Source organism: Henckelia pumila, chromosome 4 (assembly GCF_033568475.1).
Source record: "Henckelia pumila isolate YLH828 chromosome 4, ASM3356847v2, whole genome shotgun sequence".
NCBI lineage: Eukaryota > Viridiplantae > Streptophyta > Magnoliopsida > Lamiales > Gesneriaceae > Henckelia > Henckelia pumila.
This window is the reverse complement of record NC_133123.1, coordinates 175,361,588-175,383,944: the sequence shown is the minus strand read 5'-3', so window position 1 is coordinate 175,383,944 and position 22,357 is coordinate 175,361,588. Positions and strand designations below refer to the sequence as shown.

The window sequence follows — 22,357 nt, the reverse complement described above, 5'->3', positions numbered from 1 at the left end:
TGATCGAATGAATAATTTGAAGGGTGTAGTCGATTGATATCAAGTCTCGTTAGTTTATTGATCTTTATTATTTTAATTTTTGCATAGTAGTTTATAAAATCCAACAAACCTCTTTTATTATTTTCAGTATTTTAAGAACACTATTTAAATTTCACTTTTCTCGTGGGAACGATCCCTACTCATACTACTGCATACTTTGTTATCTGATTTGAGTTGGGTAATTTGGGCGTGACACGACTAAGCTCTACCAATCATCGACTACAACCTTACCAATGAATTTACCAAAATACAAGCGATTAAGATTTAAATCCAAGGTAGCATTCAAACTAGTGAAATTGATGAAGTTAAACAACACAAGCACAAGCGATTGTATTTAATCTAGTCAAGAGATGTTCTTAGGAATTAACAAATCACAAGCGGAAATTATTAATCGCAGTTGCTTCGCAAATTAGAGGGATCAAACAATCACTAGTAGAAAAGTCGCAAAAGACTTCGGTTATTAACTGAAGTCGTAGATAGATAATTACCGAAGTAATGTCACGTGAAGTAATAGGTCCTTTTTTACTTCGCGTTATAACCGAAGTCGTAGCCATGAAATTGCCGAAGTTTTTGGTCGGTTCATGGAACCAAAACCGGTTCAGGATTGGGCCGATGCCAAAGTAAAAACATATCTTTTACTTCAGCAATTTCATTAATTAACGAAGTAAAAGAAAATCATTTACGTCGATTAATGAAATTGCCGAAGTAAAAGATATGCTTATACTTCGGCAATGATAATAATTGACGAAGTAGAAGAAAGTCTTTTACTTCGGAAATTTCACTAATGGACGAAGTAAAAGACATTATTTTTCTTCGTCAATTACTATCATTGCCGAAGTATAAGCATATCTTTTACTTCGACAATTTCATTAATTGACGAAGTAAAAGGCATTATTTTTCTTTGTCGATTAGTGAAATTGCCGTTCCACTACATTAACAATAATTACACAATATAAATATATTTTTGAAACATAAAATAGACTAATGAGGTTCATAAATTATTCATCTCAAAACAACGAACATCCATAAATTCACAATTATATCCACCAAATTAACCAAAAAATATGCATGTAACCCACAAGTATTTCCACAAAACTAAAAGTGCATCTATAAAAAATAATCAAATTCTAACTCTATAAACACTAAGGAAAAAAACTATACATTAATCCATCCTTCAACATATGATCTATCATATTTGCAGGTGTTCTCTCATGCCAATGCCTCCAAGCCTGAATCAATCCAAAGACATATATCCTTTATCAGTAACTAATACTTGCAACAAACTTAGAATGCAAAGATTTGACACATTTATATAATTTGAATTTAGGTGCTAAAACAAACAATATCATAAGTAAGTTTCTGGATTTTACTCACCGAACTTAGCAGGTCTTCTAGTTTCTACTCATTCCTAAAAGAGTTATTCTTTTGTCCGGTCAAAATTTCAAATATCAGAACTCCGAAGCTGAACACATCCAATTTAATGGAGAACTGGTCATGCATTGCATATTCCGGCGCCATATATCCATTGAAGTTATATTCACTGAAATAAAAAAAAAAACAAAAATCATGGAACCAGTATTAAATTCATTACCTGTCCAATTGGTTGTGGGCCTCTAAATTGAGTACCCTAGTGTACAAGTAATAGACAACAACAATACCACAATATCTAAAACTAAAAATTATTGATAAGATTCATAAAATCATCCATACAAACAACGACGAATATTCATAAATCCACAAATTCACTTTTTTTCCTACACATAATATATCGGTGAAGAGAAATTCCTACATCGTTATGGTCGTAGCGAACTATCGCTATTTTTGCGAGGGACTGCACAACTAAAGCTGAATGGGTTATGGTAGCTCCTTTTGGTCGTCCCGTGGTACCTATGGGAATCAAGAAAAACAAAACAATGATGATCTAAGTAAGAAGTCGATCGAGTTTTCGGCTTAGAGTCTAGAATCAACACACTGACAGATGAATAAAAAAGGAGACAACTTATACCTGAGGTGAAGCAAATTATTGCAGCTCTTTCGGGCGCCCAAACATAGTCTAGATTAAAAAATCTCTACAAAATCCAAACGGGCTCTAAATCAGTAACATAACAAAATTAGTGGCATATATTTATTTTACCAACCATCAACATTCATCTCATCAGGATTTTTTCTGTAGAGGCGCAATAGGCATAACACTGCCTTCTTCCTCACTAGTGGTCTGACACTACTAGAAATCTGGAGCAAGATAAAAGTTTAGCATCATTGAATAGCTGCATCAACATGGATCCTTCAAATTGGTATTCAATAACGAGTAATTTTTGAACATCAAGAGCTAGGGATTCAGCAAATTCTCTCCCACCAATATTTCCAACCTGAACAAAATGACGGGATTGGACAAAGTAAAGGGCAAAAAAATCAAATTCAAAGAACATGGTATACAGAGAGAGAAGAGGAGATCTAGGCATACCAATGTTAAAGCTAGACACTGAAAAGTCTCATTACGCCCGATAATATCATCCCGCACTGTATTAATTGCTAGTCTAAAAAAATCATGATTCTCATTGAGAAGGCATGATGTGACTATAAATCCAACCTGAAAAATACGAGTCCATATAAATTCAATGAACAAGTGATAAAAACATATAGCTGATCCTAAACCGTGAAGAAAGATATGATTATAGGTAATATCATATATCACTGTAAGGTAACTTTTGGCCAAAGTAATGATATAAACGAAAAGAGACATAATTTATTCTCTGTTTATTCCAAAATCTCCAAATGAAATAGATATAGAAATGTTGATGTAAACTCTTTCAGATATAAAATACATTAATCCTCTTGAGAATATTCAGATACTCTTTATAATGACCATCAAACATATCCTTTGATTTTCATCTCTTTCTATTGACACTTGACAGCATACCTTCGTATTCCAGAAAAATCAAAGCAACTAATTGCATTACATTCTAAACACATCAACAAGTTATCCTTCAAGATTTCTAATTCAACCTAATGGAGCATGGTGGTGATGAGGTAATGTATTTTACAATAAAAAGTGCATATATTGGTATACAGTGACAATAATAATTGGTTTTATCAGGGTATTCCAGTGTTAAACCTGTAGGTTTAGTAATTCATTCAAATTTCACTAATCACAGTGGTAAAACCAACAACGTCATTCCCTTTGGATTCTCCACAAAAAATTATATCGATCATTACTATTTCAAGATATAAACTAAAAATAAAACCTAACCGTCCTTTTCCAGTAGTACAATTATATCTAAATACTAAACCCATAAGTTTCATTATTGTACAATTATATCTGAATACATTTATGGCTAAAAGAAACAATGCAACTGAAAACTTGGCAAAGGATGGATTAAAGATACATAAATTTAGTCCAACCACCCCAACCAGCACAAACTAAACCCACAAGTTTCATAATTGTAAAATTCTTGCGGTGAATAAGAAGACATTGATGCAAAAGAGAATTACATCTGCACCTTTTGCTAAGGCAATCTTCCTGGAACCAAGAACCCATAGAGAAAGAACTCAATATCCGAAATTTAGTCGAAATTGAACTAAAAAAATAAACTAATACACACTGGAGGGATGTTCTTTTCAGAAATCCAATTCAGCATATCACCACAAATACAACCAAGATAGCCTAAAAAACATGAAGATACTTAAAGAAAGATGATAAAATATCAAAGCTAGTAAAAAAGAATACAACATTACCCTCCCAATGGCTTCAAACAGGGATACATTGAAAGTTGCTGCAGTTTGAATGACTTGAGGGAAGCTAGTGGCTCCCGGAACTGGGCCCATAAACTTGTTGTATTTCAAAGCAGAAGTAAACATCACGGCTGTCATAAAGTACTCGAAAAAAATAGCAAGGATCATACGGATATCGTAAATTAGAAACATCACTGAAAAACAAAGAGAAACAATATTATGGAAGTAGCAAATGAATCACAGAATCTATCAATTTGACTTCAGATCTAAAAAACTATATCCGTGAAATGAACTTGTAAAACAAGAAACAGAAAGGACAACACAGCAAATTAAAAACTTACAGAGTATAAATGAAAACACAAGTCATAAAAAGACTGGTGTTCAAGTTGAAATATCTCTGTCAGATGCACTAATAACAAATTTAATCAAGAATAGGGAACCAAGAGGAAAATCAGTGGAAACAAGAATGAATCGCTTCACATAAATTTTTTGTACAAATTATCACTCAAATCATCATAATAATCCAATAATGACCAATACCTTGAGAATTTCCAACAATATCACATTACCTAGTTCGACACTAAAATAAGTGAGACATAAAAGGGACAAAAATCGAAATCGAGCGGCCATTTTCTAACCTTCGGGTAGCATACTATAGTCAAGAATAGGGCTGGAACCTTGCTGTAACTACCCTAAAAACTTCAAGAATCAGAGCTAGAAAAGGATGGAAACCGAACATCACTTGTTCCATGGTGGTTGAGTGGCGGCAGCTCGCCGGAGAACCTAAATCGCAGCTAAAATGAGCAGAAAGTTATGGACTTGGCTCAAATACTAACTTGAGCTTTGAAACCAACCTAGAACACTAATAATCGAAAAGAAATAGTTGTGGAACTCACCGGAGAAGACGCACGGAGCAACAGGTCAGGAACAGGGTTCGGTTTGGGCATAAACGAGCATAAAACATGGTGAATCATGGTTCAAATCGAAGCTACTGATCTTCAATACCATTTTGTTTCAAAATATGGAAATCGATGTTGAGGTATACACCACAGATTTCCAACAAAAACCAATACAATCCTTTGCAAGAGGACCATAAATCTTTTCCTGACACATTCGACCTCTCCGGAGCTGCGGTGGACTGGAGGGATTGAGAATGGAGATCGAGAAAGAGATCGAGAGAGGAACCCTAAAGGAGAGAATGGGCTTGTCTACGCAACGGGAGTAAAAAAGAACCGATTCTACCTATTACTTCATCAATTATCCATTATAAATTTAATTTGGCCATTTTTTACTTCATCAATTATATAATTCGAAGTAAAATGTAACTTAAAATTTTAATTGAAGCCCGTGTTTTTTATTTGACGAAGTCTAAAATAAATTTTACTTCGTTACTTTTTTTTTCGAAGTAAATAGATGGATATTACTTCGGTAATATTAATTGCCGAAGTAAAAACTGGCGAAGTATATTCCAGATTTTCTACTAGTGAATTACGCATTTGATATCTCATTTAGCTGTAGATTGTATGAGAAAATTATCAGTTGATCAAGCCAACAATCAAACATACAAGCATATCAACCAATCCCAAATAAATCTTGATACTCAAATAAAAATTAAACGATGAAAATCAAAATCTCACAAGATAAATAAACTTCAAGGATTCGTCTTCCTCTACCAAGAACTAAAACTGAGAAGAATTAAATCTAATAACAAGGAAGATAAAACCTAGCCGCCAGACCTATTCTTCACTCTTCAGCCGTCTAAAGATGATCAAATCTCGGGTTCTAGATTATACTTAAAGTATATAGTCCTTCCCAAGAAAGTTTTCTAATTAAAATATAATTCCCAAACTTCACGTCTCGCTCGATCGGTCAAAAGTTACCGATCGAGCAAGCAACTTTCTGTCCCAATATTTTTTTCCCACAGCACAGGTCTCGCTCGATTGGTCAAAAGTTTCCGATTGAGCGAGCTCATTTTTTTCCAGCGCGCAACGTTTTTGAAAATTTCATATATCGAAATCTAGCCATCGGATTGAGCTGAAATTTGGACACCAGCTTCAAAACATCTTAAACTTCATTCCGAACGGTGGAGATCGGATTTGGATATCCATAGCATTAAAAATAGTTTTTTATCATTGCTGTTTCGTAATTCATTCTTGCGCAATAGCTGTTCCATCTTTTCCTCTCAAAATCATCTACCTTTTGCTCATTCTCCTTTTTCTCCTAAATCAAACCAAAAATAATAATTAGAAACTATACAATGCATTTAATCAATGTAAATTCTCATAATTATACAAATTAACTCAAATAAATATAGGACAATATCACCATATCAATGGGTGTCTGTATTGTAGTCGCAGTAGAGTGGACTTGTAGGCGTGAGATCTAGACCAGAGGTGCTAGGATTTGTCTGCAGTGTTAGAGGTACTCAAGTACTGACTATAACACCCCAAATTTATCTTAATTGAATTTATTAGAGATATTCGGAGTTTAAAAAATTCGGGGGTTGTTTTGCAATTTTTGAATTTCAGGGACTAAAATGCAATTTTTTTGGAAAGAGTTTACTTGGTTTTATTTAAGGTATGACAAGGCTTTCTCCCTCATTTCCTTATCCTCTTCACGCCTCTCCCCCTACATGGATGAACTTGAACGCCTATTTTCAAGATTTTAATCTTCTGTGTCGATCGATCCGTCCGGCAGAATTTTAATCCAGAGTTAGTTTTGCGATCCCGACATTGAGGGCTTCGTTCTATCGTAAGTATTTCTTCGATCAGTTATACTTTAAATTTTGGATGATATTGGAATCGAATGATTTTTGGATATGTATTTTATGAGCTAGCATATAAAGTTATTTTGAAGACGGATCAGGAAAAGAACGATGATTGGATTTATTATGAATTTTATAGTGTTTTTTGAAATTGGGGGTTTGGAGATTTGTTGTGTTTGGATCATTTGAGTTGAGATTAAGATTGATATATATATATATATATATATATATATATATATATATATTCTATTTGATTTGTATGTTGAGTTGTGATTTCTCGGTTGATCAGAATATAGCCGTTATGCCGCCGGTTTGAGTTTTGGATTTTGGTTGTTTTGAATTGGTTGAGTTGTTTCCGTTGAAGTTGAATGTTAATTCAATCCTTTTATCGCTCCTTACAGATTGAGTTGAAGCCAGTGAACTCCGGGGTTGCGGACTTTTGTTTGATTAGAGATTGAAGTCGGTATCGTATTATTTCTCTATTGAAGATTTATTAGATTCGAATAGATATTGAATTGACTTATCTTTTGTTTATCTAGATTGGAGCTTTGGAATCTTTGAGAAAGATAAACGACGACATCGTTTCGAATGGGATGGAATACTCGAGTTTTGATTGAATTCTCGAGTCCCGAAAACCACATACTTATGTGTTATTTGTGTTGATTGAGAATGTGATCATATCGTTTATATGGAATTCATTCATCTATCTCTCGAGTCGGATACGAACTACGAGGAGTTTGGATTATAGTATCACGATTGGATACGAATCTTGATATTGGGATCGGATACGAATCTCGATGATAGGAAGATTTCATGAATCATCCATTGCATACACATTTATATCATGAATTGATATATAATCTTTGTTATTTGTTATGTCTCTTTTACTGGGATTTATTTTCACTGGTTCATCCGACTGTTGTTTTGTTTTGTATGTGTGCATGGCAACAGGTGGGGCAGGACCGAGTCAGAGATCGCATGGTTAGATGAGATGTGATGATAGAGTGAGGAATTGGTGTTTTAAAAGTCGAATTTGTAATTCGAACTTTTTGTTTTTTTGTATTGTAAACCTAAAACTGATGCATGTTCTTCTAGTTTGAATAACTCTAGAACTTCTTGTATGATATATGGTTGATTTGGGATATCAATGCATGTTATATTATGTTTGGAGTTGTATTTGTAAATTGAGTAGAGTTTTGGAAGTGAGAGCAGATTCTGGAATTTTGTCCCAGCAACTATCTCGCTCGAGCGCATGCTTTGCCCGCTCGAGCGAGTGAGATCAGACTTTTTATTCTTGATACGGTGCAGGTCTCGCTCGAGTGCGTGATGATGCCGCTCGAGTGAGCTACCTTGATTGTTCTCGGGAAGAGGGATGCTCTCTTGAGTGCGGTTCACGTTCGCTTGAGCGAGTTTCCTTTTTAAAAAAATTTGTTTGCTCAATGTTTCTTTGTTGGCTCGATTGTATTAATAGTTCTTGATTAGATGATTAGAATCCGGGTCTTCACACTGACCGAGATAGGCGGCATGATATATATTCTTATATGTTGCATGAGTATGTGCTATGTGTTTTACCATGTTTTACAGCTTTAGCACATGCATGTTTTTACGGTAGACTGCATCTGGTATGATGTGAGTCATGACAGTTTCCATCGGTGAGGGGTTACTCCTTATGGATTCGTGTCGGGGAGGGGAGACTCAACCCCTGGTTTTGCTATCACTAAGAGCGTCCACGACGGTGGATTTTGATGATATAGTTGATAGGAGAATATACGAGTACCCCACGGAGTCGCTCTCTTAGCACGGTACTATATATTCATGGCGCCCTGAGTAGACTGATTTACCCAGTATTTTAAAGTCATTTGTTTGCTTCATATTAGTTTATATATCATTGCTTTCGTATTGAGCGTTGTCGCTCACGCCCCTGTGTTTGTGTTTTTGGGATACCTTGTGGCGGGGCAGGTTTGAGGCTGGACGGTCCAGGTGATTCGCAACAGGGTTGAGGTTGTTACCTGTTGCAGTGAGAGTTTAGCGGTAGGGCTTGTGAGACTTTCGATTTGGTTTTATAAGAGTATTTATACACTATTTTTGTCGTCGATTGTATTCTGCCGATTGAATTTTTTGTATTTTAAATATCCCGCTCTTTACGCTTTAAGTATTTATTGCATGCGCTAATTAACTCTGATTAGGTAGTGGATCAATTAAGGGTCGCTATAGTATTTGTTGCTGAAACCAGATGAAGTATAATCCTTTAGACTATATTTGATCTCATTGAAAAATTGTGGAAATTGTGTGCATGCTTTGCTGAAATTTATTATTAATTTAGTTTTGACAGCCAACAAAATTTCTTATTTAATTTTCAAGATAAATTTTAGACTATTCTAATTACAAGTACTTAATAATTATCAATACTACTCCTGGTGGGAACGATACTCTACTCACACTTTATTAAAACTTTACACTGTGCGCTTGCGGGCACAAAACTACGCAACAAGTTTTTGGCGCCGTTGCCGGGGAGTAAATTGTTAATTTTAATTTAGTCTTGTTACAAATTAGTCTAGATTTTAATTTAGAATTTTCCTTATTTTTATTTTTAGTTAGTAATTGAATTTTATCTTCTTACTTGCAGTGTATGCAAAGATCTCGAAGCGCGAATTCTCTACTGTTTGATCCGGAGATCGAACGCACTGCAAGAGCTTTGAGAAAACTGAGAAGAGAAGAAGAGCTACATATAATGGCTAAAGAGAACGTACAGAAACGTCCCTTGGTGCCAATCAGAGATCACTTCCGGTCGACAGTCCAGGCTCACTACTCTGGAATTGCTCGAGGAACTATAAATGCAAACAACTTTGAGCTGAAGCCGGCATTGATCAATATGGTTCAACAGAACCAATTTAATGGGATCGCTACTTTTGATCCCCACTTACATCTTAGAACCTTCTTAGAAATCATTGACACGATAAAAATGAATGGTGTTCCTTAAGATATTATTCGCTTACGTTTATTTTCGTTTTCTCTCAGGGACCAGACTAGGAGTTGGTTGCAGTCACTGCCTCTAGGAAGCATTACTACATGGGAGGATATGGCTGTCAAATTTTTAGCGAAGTACTTTCCACCTTCCAAGTCCACTCAGCTTAAGATTGAGATCAGTACTTTTAGGCAACATGACTCAGAGCAGTTGTATGAAGCATGGGAGAGATACAAGGACTTTCTGAGGCGTTGTCCTAATCATAATTTTGCGGATTGAGAAGAAATTGAGATATTTTATAATGGGTTAAATACGCCTACCCGGATGTCAGTGGACTCTGCTGCTGGGGGTACAATTTTTTCTAAGGACTCTATTTAGGCTCATGAGATGTTGGAACAGATGACTATTAATAGTTTTCAATGGCCGTCTGAACGAATGGGAGTCAAGAAGTCTATTGGAGTGTATGCAATTGATCCTATCACATCTATCTCTGCTCAACTGTCTGTTTTCACTACACAAGTGGTTGCATTGAACAAGGTGAGTGTAGCAGATCTAGCAGGTGAGTCGGTTGCCATCGAAGAATCTCATCCACCCGAGGAAGCTCAGTACATCAATCCCAGAGGCTCTGGAGGTTATCGAGGTAACCCTGTTCCAAATACTTATCACCCTGGCTTACGTAACCATGAAAATTTTTCTTATTCCGACAATAAAATGTGTTGAATCCTCCTCCGGGGTTCAATACAAACAAGGGTGAGGGGAAGCCGCCATTGGAGGATGTGGTATCTACTTTTGTTGCTGAATCTGGCAAGCGGATGTCGAGAACTGAGACTCGACTTGACAGCATGGAGACGGACATGTGTAGTTTGGGTGCCATGATGAAATCCATGGAAACTCAGATTGGGAAATTGGCGAATGATTTGAAGGATCAGAATAGAGGCCAATTTCCTATTAATACAGAGGTGAACCCGAAAGAACAATGCAAGGCTGTAGAATTGAGGAGCGGAAAGAAAATAGGGGCTGAAGGAAGAGAAGAAAGGCGTGAAAAAGCTAAGGAAATCGAGAATCCAGTGGTTGAGGAAATACTAGATGAGGAGAAGAAGGATGAACCTGAACCAAAACTGATGTACAAGCCACAGCTTCCGTACCCACAGAGGTTCAAGAAGAAGGCATTGGATGAGCAGTTCTCCAAGTTCCTAGACATTTTCAAAAAGATACATATCAATATTCCTTTTGCAGATGCTTTGGAACAAATTCCAAATTATGCTAAGTTTATAAAGGATGTGATGTCCAAGAAGAGAAGGCTACAAGAGAATGAGGTGGTGAATTTAACTGAAGAGTGCAGCGCTATTCTACATAAGAAATTGCCACAAAAGCTTAAGGATTCAGGGAGTTTTACTAACCCTTGTTATATTGGTGGTGCTCATGTAAATTGAGCTTTATGTGATTTATGAGCAAGTATAAATTTAATGTCTTCTTCTATCTATAGGGCTTTGGAGCTTGGTGAAGTAAAAGCGACCACCATCACGTTGCAACTGGCTGACATGAGTATCACATATCCACGGGGAATTGTGGAAGATATTTTGGTGAAGGTAGATAAGTTTATATTTCCAGCAGATTTTGTGATATTAAACATGGATGAGGATGAGGAAGCTCCTTTGATTTTGTGAGGCCCTTTTTGGCTACTGCAAGAGCATTAATTGATGTCCACAAAGGAGAGCTCACTCTTCGAGTTGGTGGCGAAGCTGTAATCTTCAACATCTATCATTCCATGAGAGGACCAAGCGAGGTAAGCACTTGCAAAATCATTGAAGTGATTGATTCTTATACTCCTTTTACATGTGTAGGAATTAATGATCCATTAGAGAGATGTTTGGTTGGAGATAAGGATGTTGAGAAAGAAGAGGACGTTGAGCTTTGTGAACAAGAAGTGTTTCTTGATGGTGCTCCTGTAAGGCCCTGAAAGATTAAGTTATTAATTCTGGAATTGAGATTTAAATTCCGAATTCAGAAAATATCAATTGGATCATTCATGAAAATTAGAGATTTAATTTTCGAGTTGGAAATATTTAATTTGAGAATTTACAAATTTTGAGATTTCAATTCCAAGATTCTGAAATTAAAATATGGAAATATTTGAATTAAATATTTACGGAATTTATAAATTAAATTCTGAGTTTCGAGAATGAAATAGGATTTAATTCGGTGAAATCCGAGAAAGGATCAATTTGCAAATATAGAGAAGTTCAAGGACTAAAATGCGATAAGTCCGAAATTATTTAATTTTGATCTGAGATTATTTAATTTGAGAATATATGGAGTTTAGATTTAAATTCTAATATTTTTAAATTATTTAGAATTTAAATTGAAGTAAATAGTTTGTCCGGGCACTGATTTGCAATTATGCACAAGTTTAGGGACCAAAGTCCAATTTCCCTTGCAAGTGGGAAATAACACGTGTGAGTTGTATATAATTTGATAGAATGGATGAATTATATCAGATTTACAACATCCAAAATCGAGAGATCAGATTTTTGAAGCTAAACTTCATCTTCCAACTCTGATATCTCATGCTCCGGTTGTCCGATTTTAGAACCGAGCATAGTTTCGGAATCCTTGCGACAAGAGCTTCGATTTGGAGTAAGTTTTAGCTTATTTCCAGCATTTTTTTATTGTTGGAAGTTAGAGAAATCAGAATTGATTATGAATAATTGTTCTTGAGTTTCTATATAGTGTTATATCGAAATCGGTTCGGAGATTGGATGTCGTTTACAATTGTTATGATTTCCAGCATTAATTCGAACCCTTGTATATCTGATAGACTGAGATTTTGGATGTATACTTTCTGGTTTTATATGATATATTCTAATATGAGATTGATATTCGAGTTCGATATTGTTTCAGTTACCGATTTTATATCGTTATGCCGTCGGTTCAAGACTTTGATCAAGTTTGATGTTAGATTGCTTGAGCTGAGTTAGATAGGAGTTGATTGCTGATATATGAAACATATTTACACTACATATCAAATTGTATATGAATGTTTCGAGTTCAAGAAGCTAAATTTTGAATCGGCCACGAATTGAGCAAAGTTTGTAACTAGTTTTGCCTTGAAGTTTGAGATGTGATTGAGCAGATTTTTTTGTGAGTTCGTAGCTAATATAAATATCTTGATATGCTATATTTCAGATTTTTAAAGAAGCGATTCGGACTCGAGACTTTAGCTTTTGGAAAACGAGATCGAATAGTTCAAGGTTGAAGTAATTTTACCTTGAAGATTAGATGATGAACTTGAAATGACGAACTTGAGCAGAACTTTGTGATATGTCCAGATTTGGAACTCTTTCAGAATTCAGAATGACAGGTATAAGATGACATCGATATTCAGGGATTCGATACTCAGGAGTGATGATTCTTGAGTTGTCCCGATAAATCACATACTTGTATATTTACTCGTTCTTGATTAGAACTTTATTTATTGATCCATCTCAGGTAGTGGATCTTTGCTTTTGATTTTGATATGATATAGAAAATTGAATTGATTCTTTTGCCAAGGTCAGATGGACCTTATTTTCGAGTCAAATATGACTACGATAGATGGATATCCATGTCAAGATCGGATACGAATCTTGATGGCAGTGATTTGATATGAATCAATTCTTGATAGCGCGCTAATAAATATTTTCTTTGAAGTATGATTTGAAGTCTTGATTGATATGTTTCGAATTGATATATGCGACATATTTATATTTTAACGCATGTATATGTCTTTTATACTGGGAATTATATTCTCACCGGAGTGTATCCTGCTGTTGTCTTGTTTTGTATGTGTGCATGACAACAGGTGGGGCAGGAGCTAGTTGGAGATGACATTGGTAGCTCTGGAGAGAGTCTTAGCACGTGGTGTCTCAGGTTTATTGCAGAAACGTAGAGTTTAGATCTTGCCAAATATGCTAGAAGACTTATGACTTGATTAGCGAAGAACACTTGTTACTTCTTGCATTTTGTAGCTATTTTAATGTACTTTAAGTTCTTGTTAAATGTAACAATTGATTGGAAGTATGATAATAACTTCTTGTATAGATCAATGCATGTTTTAAACTTGATAATCCATGAATTGAAAAGAGTTGAAGGATCAAGTTTTTCTGTAGAAGATCAGGTCATGTTTCTGCCTAGGCAGCGCCCAATCCGCTATTTTTTACGGACCGAGCGCAGCCCCGAAATCTGGCCTGCTTTTTTGAGGAAAAATAGGGGCGCTCGGTTGGCGATTTTTGACCGACCGAGCACACCCATGTTTGAAAAAAAAATATTTTTGTTCTATTTATCTTTGATCCTTTGTTAATTAATCATGTTTAGTGATTAATTTCCCCAAGATTTGATTAGAATCCCGAGGCCCCACAACAGGTGGTATCAGAGCGAGAAAAGTCTGGACTAAGATAGAAGATTAGTGAGTGGGGTAGATTGAGTTTTCTTCCTTGCTTATTTGTATTCTAGCATGATATTATTGAACTACATGTTTAATTACATGCTTTAATTGCTAGTATGGTACTTGCTTCCGTATTATGGACTTATCACATGATACTGTTTTAATTGAAAAGCATGTTTTAATATTGAACCATCACATTTACCTAAATATCTGAAGTTATTGGAAGCAGGTGTACTTGAATTCTTTGACCTTACATGCTTACCTGAATCTTTGAATCAAGTGGAAGCATGTGTATTTGTATTCAGACATCAGAACTGAGTCTTGAGCAGAGGTAAGCTGATGAGGAGAGGATTATGAGGTTGATCATAATATCGAGTTGATAAATTTGATAAATTTGCTATATGAGAATAAAGCAAGTGTGATTTTGTACCACGGAGATCACTGCATTGATTAATCAGTGTAGGAGCTAGTGGAATTGAGAAATGGTAAATTGAACTTAGCTCCTATTGATTTGCTCCGTTGGCTGAACACTCTTAAGAACATATATGCGACAATGTCAGGCAATACAACGAATGATTATGAATTTTAGAACTTGATTAGGTGATGTCTACCTTGACTATGGCATAAAGATTGTGGATATTTGTATGAGATTGACTGCATGTTCAGCTCATGAAGATGACAACGCATCGCCATACACTTGCAGTATAAGCGGAAGAGCCTTGTGGCTATTGCTGTCATGAGATTGAGATGACAAGGAGACCATTCTATATTGAGGGAGCTGCTCTATCAGCTTCGAGAATTTATTAAGTTGGGATTAAGGTAAGATTTAGTATTTTGCTGATTAGCACTACTTGACTTGATTTTGTAAGAAAACCTCGAATCTCTAGCATAATAATAACTCCTCGATATGGAGAATGTCAGAAATTTACAGCACTTTGAGATATGGTAAGACTCCGCCAGCTTTGAATGGAATTTCTATTCTTCTGACTTGATTAATTCAGGTATAAGTTGTAGGCTTTGGAATGATGTGTAAAACACTCGGAGACAAAAGCTAGCGATTTGCAACATTTTATCCTGAATAAATGAATCGACTTATTCCTCTTGCTCAACATTGAGATATACCCAAGTAAAGCATTGAATTTATGATGTCCTTGGGATTACATTGGATGCTTGTAGCAGTATGATGATGAAGATACAGATTTTGTTTAACTACTTAGCTCTGAGATGAGTTGATTATGCTAAATTGATTGAATCTTGAGAAGTGATGTTAGTATGCAAACCAGATGAAAGCTAGTTGACATATCTTGAAATGTACTGAATGATGTAATATTTCTTTTACATGACGGATGATAAGATTGGGTTTTACATGGAAATGTATTAACTAAAATGACTCGAAAAGATAGTGAATGAAATGGGAGAATGAATCTGAAATGTTTCTCCTCTACTCCTCGAGAATCAGAAAATGAATTTTGATGTCCCTAGCTTAAGTAGTGACGATTGATATGAAGAGCAATGGCGAATTCAGTTACAGTTGAGCCTTTCTTTAATTATTTGACGATATTTGATGCATGCACTTCTTGCTTCGCATGATATTGACTCATTGATGAATTGCATGATTTTAATTTTGAATCTTCTTGCTATTCAGTATCGAGTAATAAAACCTAATTCTGGACGTTGATATGAAATGAGGTGAACTTTGAATAATTGAATCCTTCAATTTGAATTCTTTCTGGTGATCTGGAGTTCCTGTTGTACTATCTGAATATGCCTTAGGACGGTGTCCTAATTGATTAGTGTGTGTATATATCTCATCGTAAAGCCACGATGTCAACCTTGATTTGGGGTATATTGGGAATAGTGCTGATATGGACTTGGATCACCAATGTGATTATTTTTCCTTGGCTTGTATTCTTTGATTTATCTAACCTTGATTTGAATTGTTCACCACGAGGTTTGAAATGCAAGTGAGTTGTTTTCACTTAGCAAAGATTGTCGTCCAGAATTTATTTTATTTGACGATCCGACTTTGAGCAATGTCCTTTGATGCTATCTGATTCTTGATTTCAAATCAATTTTCATTGGCCATTGTCATGCTATATTTCATCTAGATGGATATATTGATTCCATATATCGTGATATTATTGGCTCGTAACTGATAGAGACTGATAACATTACTCGATTAGAGTGTTTGATGAATATCAGCTTTAAGCTTAAAACAACATTGATATCAGATTAAACTATTAGAATTTGATTGAGAATGCTAAATCACGATGTGAGATAAGACAACGGATTAGAATGAATGGAATTGAAGTGAATAATCTGTTGATTGTGCTCGATATTCTTGATATGGTATATCATATTGTGAAAAAGCATATTACCACAGAATTAATATTCATTCAAGTGTCTCCAATGTGTATGAATGACTTGGAAATCAGTATTGATGAAAGAAAATGAAAACAGATATGACAGAATTGACTGTGAAATACTTCAATTTCCAATACATTATGTAGAAAAGAAGAGATTAGATGATCTCTGAAACAGATTAGCAACTATCGAGTAGAAATATGAGCAACTATTCGAAAGATTTTTCGTTTCCAATTACTCGAATCGTCATGAGTTTGAGATTTGAAGTCGAGTATATTTCGACAAATTTAATTATGAGCTGTATTAGATGTAATACAGATATGAGTAACTAGCTGTGAAAAAGATATTGATTTTATGAGATTTCAGGAATTGATTGCAATCTATGGTCGAGATCGAGACTATAGGCTTATATGATCGATTGTGGCATTGATTGTTTATGAAATCTGAGTGTTTATTTGTATGTGATTGCATTATACCATCCTTGATCGATGGATTTTCTGAGATGACTATCCAGAGTTTCGAGGAAATGCTCAGAACTATAGTATCTGATTCGATACTATTTGATTGATTTTGCCACTTGATGATGATAATTCCTGTGATAGTTATTTGAGAGAGATAGAGATAATGATTTTCATTATGAGATGAGAAGAAAATCAGAAATTATTTTTGTTGAGATAGAATATTTTAAGTATCACCTATCAGAACAGATATGGTTTGAGAAAAATACAGAATGTAAAGACTGACTTGTAGAGATTACGAACAGAACAGATTAGATAAAGTTGAGAATTGAAAGACTTTAAAGCTGAAACAGAATGTTCAGCGAGAAATGTTTGTTCTGAAGCATCGTTTCCTTTTGAAAGAGATTCCAGAAATGATCTGATAATGGATTCTCGTAAGCATTAATCCGGAGATGATAATTTAACTCATTGATGTATACTTTATCTAGTATGCATTGTTTGATACATGAAACATGATCCTTGATCTTAGTGTGTTAGCTGAAGAACATCAGCTAAATTTGTATCTGTGAACTGCATTCAGATAAGGTCGATTAGCCTTAAAGCTAGTCTGGATAATTGATACTGATTGTGATTCAGAAAAGGAACAGTTCAAATGTGAAATTATTTAGTGATTACTAAATAATGAAATAAATATGATTACAGAAGTGATCAGAAAATTGAAGAAAAAAATATCAGAAAAGATATTTATACCTCACAGCATTGAAATGAAGAAGGGATACTGATCTTGAAGCTGTGAGTAGGATGACAATGTAGACTTGATATAAGTTCTTTGAAGAGCAATATAGCAAAAGAAATATGTCATCATCAAAGATGAATTAAACTATCTACGATGTTAGCCAGAGTTGAGAATTCCATTAACGGAATTGATTGTACTTCAGCTCAAGAAGATCAGATATGTTCTATGTGTCTAAGTTTAGGAAGTATCAGTGATGTTCTTCTTATGTATTTTAATCAGTCAAGACAAAGTCTGATATGATTCTGAGCTAAATCGAATATGTGATAGATCCTTGACTGAGCAAAAGTACAAAAAAGGATAGACGCAGAATAAAGAGATAAACTGGAAAGAGATAATGAGGTGAAAGAAGAATTCTGAGATAGATAATTGAAGTGAGAATTACTTCAGATAATCATTCAGTTTATCAGATTTGATATTCCGATTGAATGTGATTTCGAGGACGAAATCATTCCTTAGAGGGGAGAAAATGTAAGGCCCTGAAAGATTAAGTTATTAATTCTGGAATTGAGATTTAAATTCCGAATTTGGGAAAATATCAATTGGATCATTCATGAAAATTAGAAATTTAATTTCCGAGCTGGAAATATTTAATTTGAGAATTTACGGATTTTGAGATTTCAATTCCGAGATTCTGAAATTAAAATATGGAAATATTTGAATTGAATATTTATGGAATTTAAGAATTAAATTCCAAGTTTCAAGAATGAAAGAGGATTTAATTCGGTGAAATCCGAGCAAAGATCAATTTGCAAATATAAAAAAGTTCAAGGACTAAAATGCGATAAGTCCAAAATTATTTAATTTTGATCCGAGATTATTTAATTTGAGAATATATGGAGTTTAGAATTAAATTCTAATATTCTTAAATTATTTAGAATTGAAATTGAAGTAAATCGTTTGTCCGGGGACTGATTTGCAATTATGCACAAGTTTAGGGACCAAAGTCCAATTTCCCTTGCAAGTGGGAAATCACACGTGTGAGTTGTATATAATTTGATAGAATGGATGAATTATATCAGATTTACAACAGCCAAAATCGAGAGATCAGATTTTTGAAGCTAAACTTCATCTTCCAACTCCGATATCTCATGCTCCGGTTGTCCGATTTCAGAACCGAGCATAGTTCCGGAATCCTTGTGACGAGAGATTCGATTTGAAGTAATTTTTAGCTTATTTACAGCATGTTTTGAAAGTTGTAATTTAGAGAAATCAGAATTGATTATGAATAATTGTTCTTGAGTTTCTATATAGTGTTATATCGAAATCGGTTCGGAGATTGGATGTCGTTTACAATTGTTATGATTTCCAAAATAATTTGAACCCTTATACATCTGATAGACTGAGATTTTGGATGTATACTTTCTGGTTTTATATGATATATGCTGATATGAGATTGATATTCGAGTTCGATATTGTTTCGGTTACCGATTTTATATCGTTATGCCGTCGGTTCAAGACTTTGATCAAGTTTGAGGTTAGATTGCTTGATCTGAGTTAGATACAAGTTGATTGCTGATATTTGCAGCATATTTACACTTCATATCAGATTGTATATGAATGTTTTGAGTTCGAGAAGCTAAATTTCGAATCGGCCACGAATTGAGCAAAGTTTGTAACTAGTTTTTCCTTGAAGTTTGAGATATGATTGAGCAGATTTTTATGTGAGTTCGCAGCTGATATAAATAGCTTGATATGCTATATTTTAGATTTGTAAAGAAGCGATTCGGACTCGAGACTTTAGCTTTTGGGAAACGAGATCGAATAGTTCAAGGTTGAAGTTATTTTACCTTGAAGATTAGATGATGAACTTGAAATGATGAACTTGAGGAAAATTTTGTGATATGTCCAGATTTGGAACACTTTCAGAATTCCGAATGACAGGTATAAGATGACATTGGGAGTCAGGGATTCGATACTCAGGAGTGATGATTCTTGAGTTGTCCCGATAAATCACATACTTGTCTATTTACTCGTTCTTGATTAGAACTTGATTTATTGATCCATCTCAGGTAATGGATCTTTGCTTTTGATTTTTATATGATATAGAAAATTGAATTGATTCTTTTGCCAAGGTCAGATGGACCTTATTTTTGAGTCAAATATGACTACGATAGATGGATATCCATGTCAAGATCGGATACAAATCTTGATGGCAGTGATTTGATATGAATCAATTTTTGATAGCGCGCTATATAAATCTTTTGCTTTGAAGTATGATTTGAAGTCTTGATTGATATGTTTCGAATTGATATATGTGACATGTTTATATTTTAACGCATGTATATGTCTTTTATACTGGGAATTATATTCTCATCGGAGTGTATCTGGCTGTTGTCTTGTTTAGTATATGTGCATGACAACAGGTGGGGCAGGAGCTAGTCGAAGATGACATTGGTAGCTCGGGAGGGTTTCTTAGCACGTGGTGTCTCGGGTTTGTAGCAGAAACGTAGAGTTTAGATCATGCCAAATATGCTAGAAGACTTATGACTTGATTAGCGAAGAACACTTGTTACTTCTTGCATTTTGTAGCTATTTTGATGTACTTTAAGCTCTTGTTAAATGTAACAATTGATTGGAAGTATGATAAGAACTTCTTGTTTAGATCAATGCATGTTTTAAACTTGATAATCCATGAATTGAAAAGAGTTGAAGGATCAAGTTTTGCTGTAGAAGATCAGGTCATGTTTCTGCCCAGGCAGCGCCTGATCCGCTATTTTTGACGGACCGAGCGCAGCCCCAAAATCTGGCCTGCTGTTTTGAGGAAAAATAGGGGTGCTCGGTTGGCGATTTTTGACCGACCGAGTGCACCCATGTTTGAAAAAATAAAATAAAATTTTGTTGTTCTACTTATCTTTGATCCTTTGTTAATTAATCATGTTTTGTGATTAATTGCCCCAAGATTTGATTAGCAACCCAAGGCCCCACAGCTCCAATTGAAAAGGCATTGAATCCTGAGAAAGAAGAGGATTTGAAAAATAGTGCGAAAGAGGTACATGCTGAAACTCATGATCTTAAGGAGTTACTGGCACGTTTATGCTATGCATTCCTAGGTGAAAATTCGACTTGTCCGGTAATTATTTCTTCTCATCTTACTGTGGCTGAAAAAGATAAGTTGTTGAGAGTTTTGAGGAAATTTAAAACTGCTTTAGGATGGTCGATCACTGATATTAAGGGTATTAGTACAACTATATGCATGCATAAAATTTTGATGGAAGAGTCTTATACTCCTTATGTCGATCATCAGAGGCGTTTGAATCCCGCTATGAAAGAGGTTGTTAAAAATGAGGTTTTGAAATTGTTGAATGCTGTTGTGATTTATGCTATTTCTGATAGTAGTTGGATTTCTCCGGTTCAAGTGGTTCCTAAGAAAGGTGGAATTACTGTGATAAAAAAAATAAAAATAATGAGTTAATTTCCACACGTACAGTAACTGGTTGGTGAGTATATATAGATTATAGGAAGTTGAATAAGGCTACTCGTAAGGATCATTTTCCACTTCCTTTTATTGATCAAATGCTTGATAGACTTGCTGGCTATTGATATTACTGTTTCTTAGAAGGGTATTCAGGTTATAATCAAATTACTATAGCACCGAAAGATCAGAAGAAGACCACTTTCACGTGTCCCTATGGCACGTTTGCCTTCCGAAGAATGTCGTTTGGTCTTTGTAATGCACCGGCTACTTTTCAGAGGTGTATGATGGAGAACTTTGCTGATATGGTGGAGGATATTATGGAAGTCTTCATGGATGATTTTTCAGTATTTGGCTCTCTTTTTTATCATTGCTTGAATAATCTTTCCCTTGTCTTGCAGAGATGTCAAGAAAATAATTTGGTTCTTAACTGAGAAAAGTGTCACTTCATGGTCCAAGAAGGCATTGTCCTTGGACATAAAGTGTCGCCACATGGAGGTGGATCGAGCCAAAGTTGTTGCAATTGAGAAGCTTCCACCACTAAAGAATATCAAGGGCATTCGGAGTTTCTTAGGCCATGCGGGGTTTTATCGTAAATTTATAAAAGATTTTTCTAAGATCACTAAATCGTTGTGTAATTTACTTGAGAAAGATTCCACTTTTATATTTGATGATGATTGTTTGCACGCCTTTGAGAATATCAAGACAGCATTGATCACAACACCTATAATGATTATACCAGATTGTTTCGCCTAATTTATTATGTCTGTCGTACTATGGATGTCGCACATCAGAACTATACCACCACTGAAAAGGAGATGTTTGCCATTGTTTTTGATTTTGATAAATTTAGACCTTATTTAATTGGCACTAAAGTAGTTGTTTACACTGACCATGCATCGATTCGCTACTTGTTTGCCAAGGATGCTAAACCACGCTTGATAAGGTGGATTTTACTTCTCCAAGAATTTGATTTTGAAGTCAAAGATAAAAAGGGGAGTGAAAATCAAGTAGCAGACTATTTGTCTCAGTTGAAGTTGGAAGAAGCTACGGACAAGGATGTTATAAAAGAAGTGTTTTTGGATGAACAAATTTTTCAGGTAAGTTTGTCTCTCCCATGGTTTGCTGATATCACTAACTTTTTGTCTTGTGGTGCGTTACCCCTAGATTTGAACCGCCATCAGAAGAAGAAATTCTTTCATCACATCAAGTTCTATCTGTGGGATGATCTCTATGTGTTCAAGATATGTGCTGCTCAAGTGGTTAGGATATGTGTGGCGGGTCAAGAAGCACAGAAAATCCTAGAGCAATTCCATTCAGCGCCTTATGGAGGCCACTTCGGAGCAACATGGACTGCGGTTAAGGTATTACAATCTGGTTTTTATTGGCCTATTATGTTTAGTG

General features: G+C 35.1%; 1 protein-coding gene, 1 long non-coding RNA gene and 1 other non-coding gene across 3 annotated transcripts; all 3 read right to left on the bottom strand.

The window, feature by feature from the left end:
* Positions 1–1,175: 1,175 nt before the first annotated feature.
* LOC140894741 (uncharacterized) lies at positions 1,176–1,906 on the bottom strand. Its single transcript, XR_012153921.1, has 3 exons — positions 1,829–1,906; positions 1,414–1,579; positions 1,176–1,268 (listed from the first exon to the last, which is right to left on the bottom strand). It is a non-coding gene; the product is annotated as an uncharacterized lncRNA (long non-coding RNA).
* A 340-nt stretch (positions 1,907–2,246) lies between these two features.
* Positions 2,247–4,404, bottom strand: LOC140862349 (uncharacterized). Its single transcript, XM_073265368.1, has 3 exons — positions 3,775–4,404; positions 2,504–2,629; positions 2,247–2,408 (listed from the first exon to the last, which is right to left on the bottom strand). Exons 1-3 carry the CDS (start codon positions 3,961–3,963, stop codon positions 2,247–2,249), a joined length of 477 nt encoding a protein of 158 aa, XP_073121469.1. The 5' UTR covers positions 3,964–4,404.
* A 5,259-nt stretch (positions 4,405–9,663) lies between these two features.
* On the bottom strand, positions 9,664–9,769 carry LOC140869955 (small nucleolar RNA R71). Its single transcript, XR_012146942.1, has one exon. It is a non-coding gene; the product is annotated as a small nucleolar RNA R71 (small nucleolar RNA).
* Positions 9,770–22,357: the final 12,588 nt, after the last annotated feature.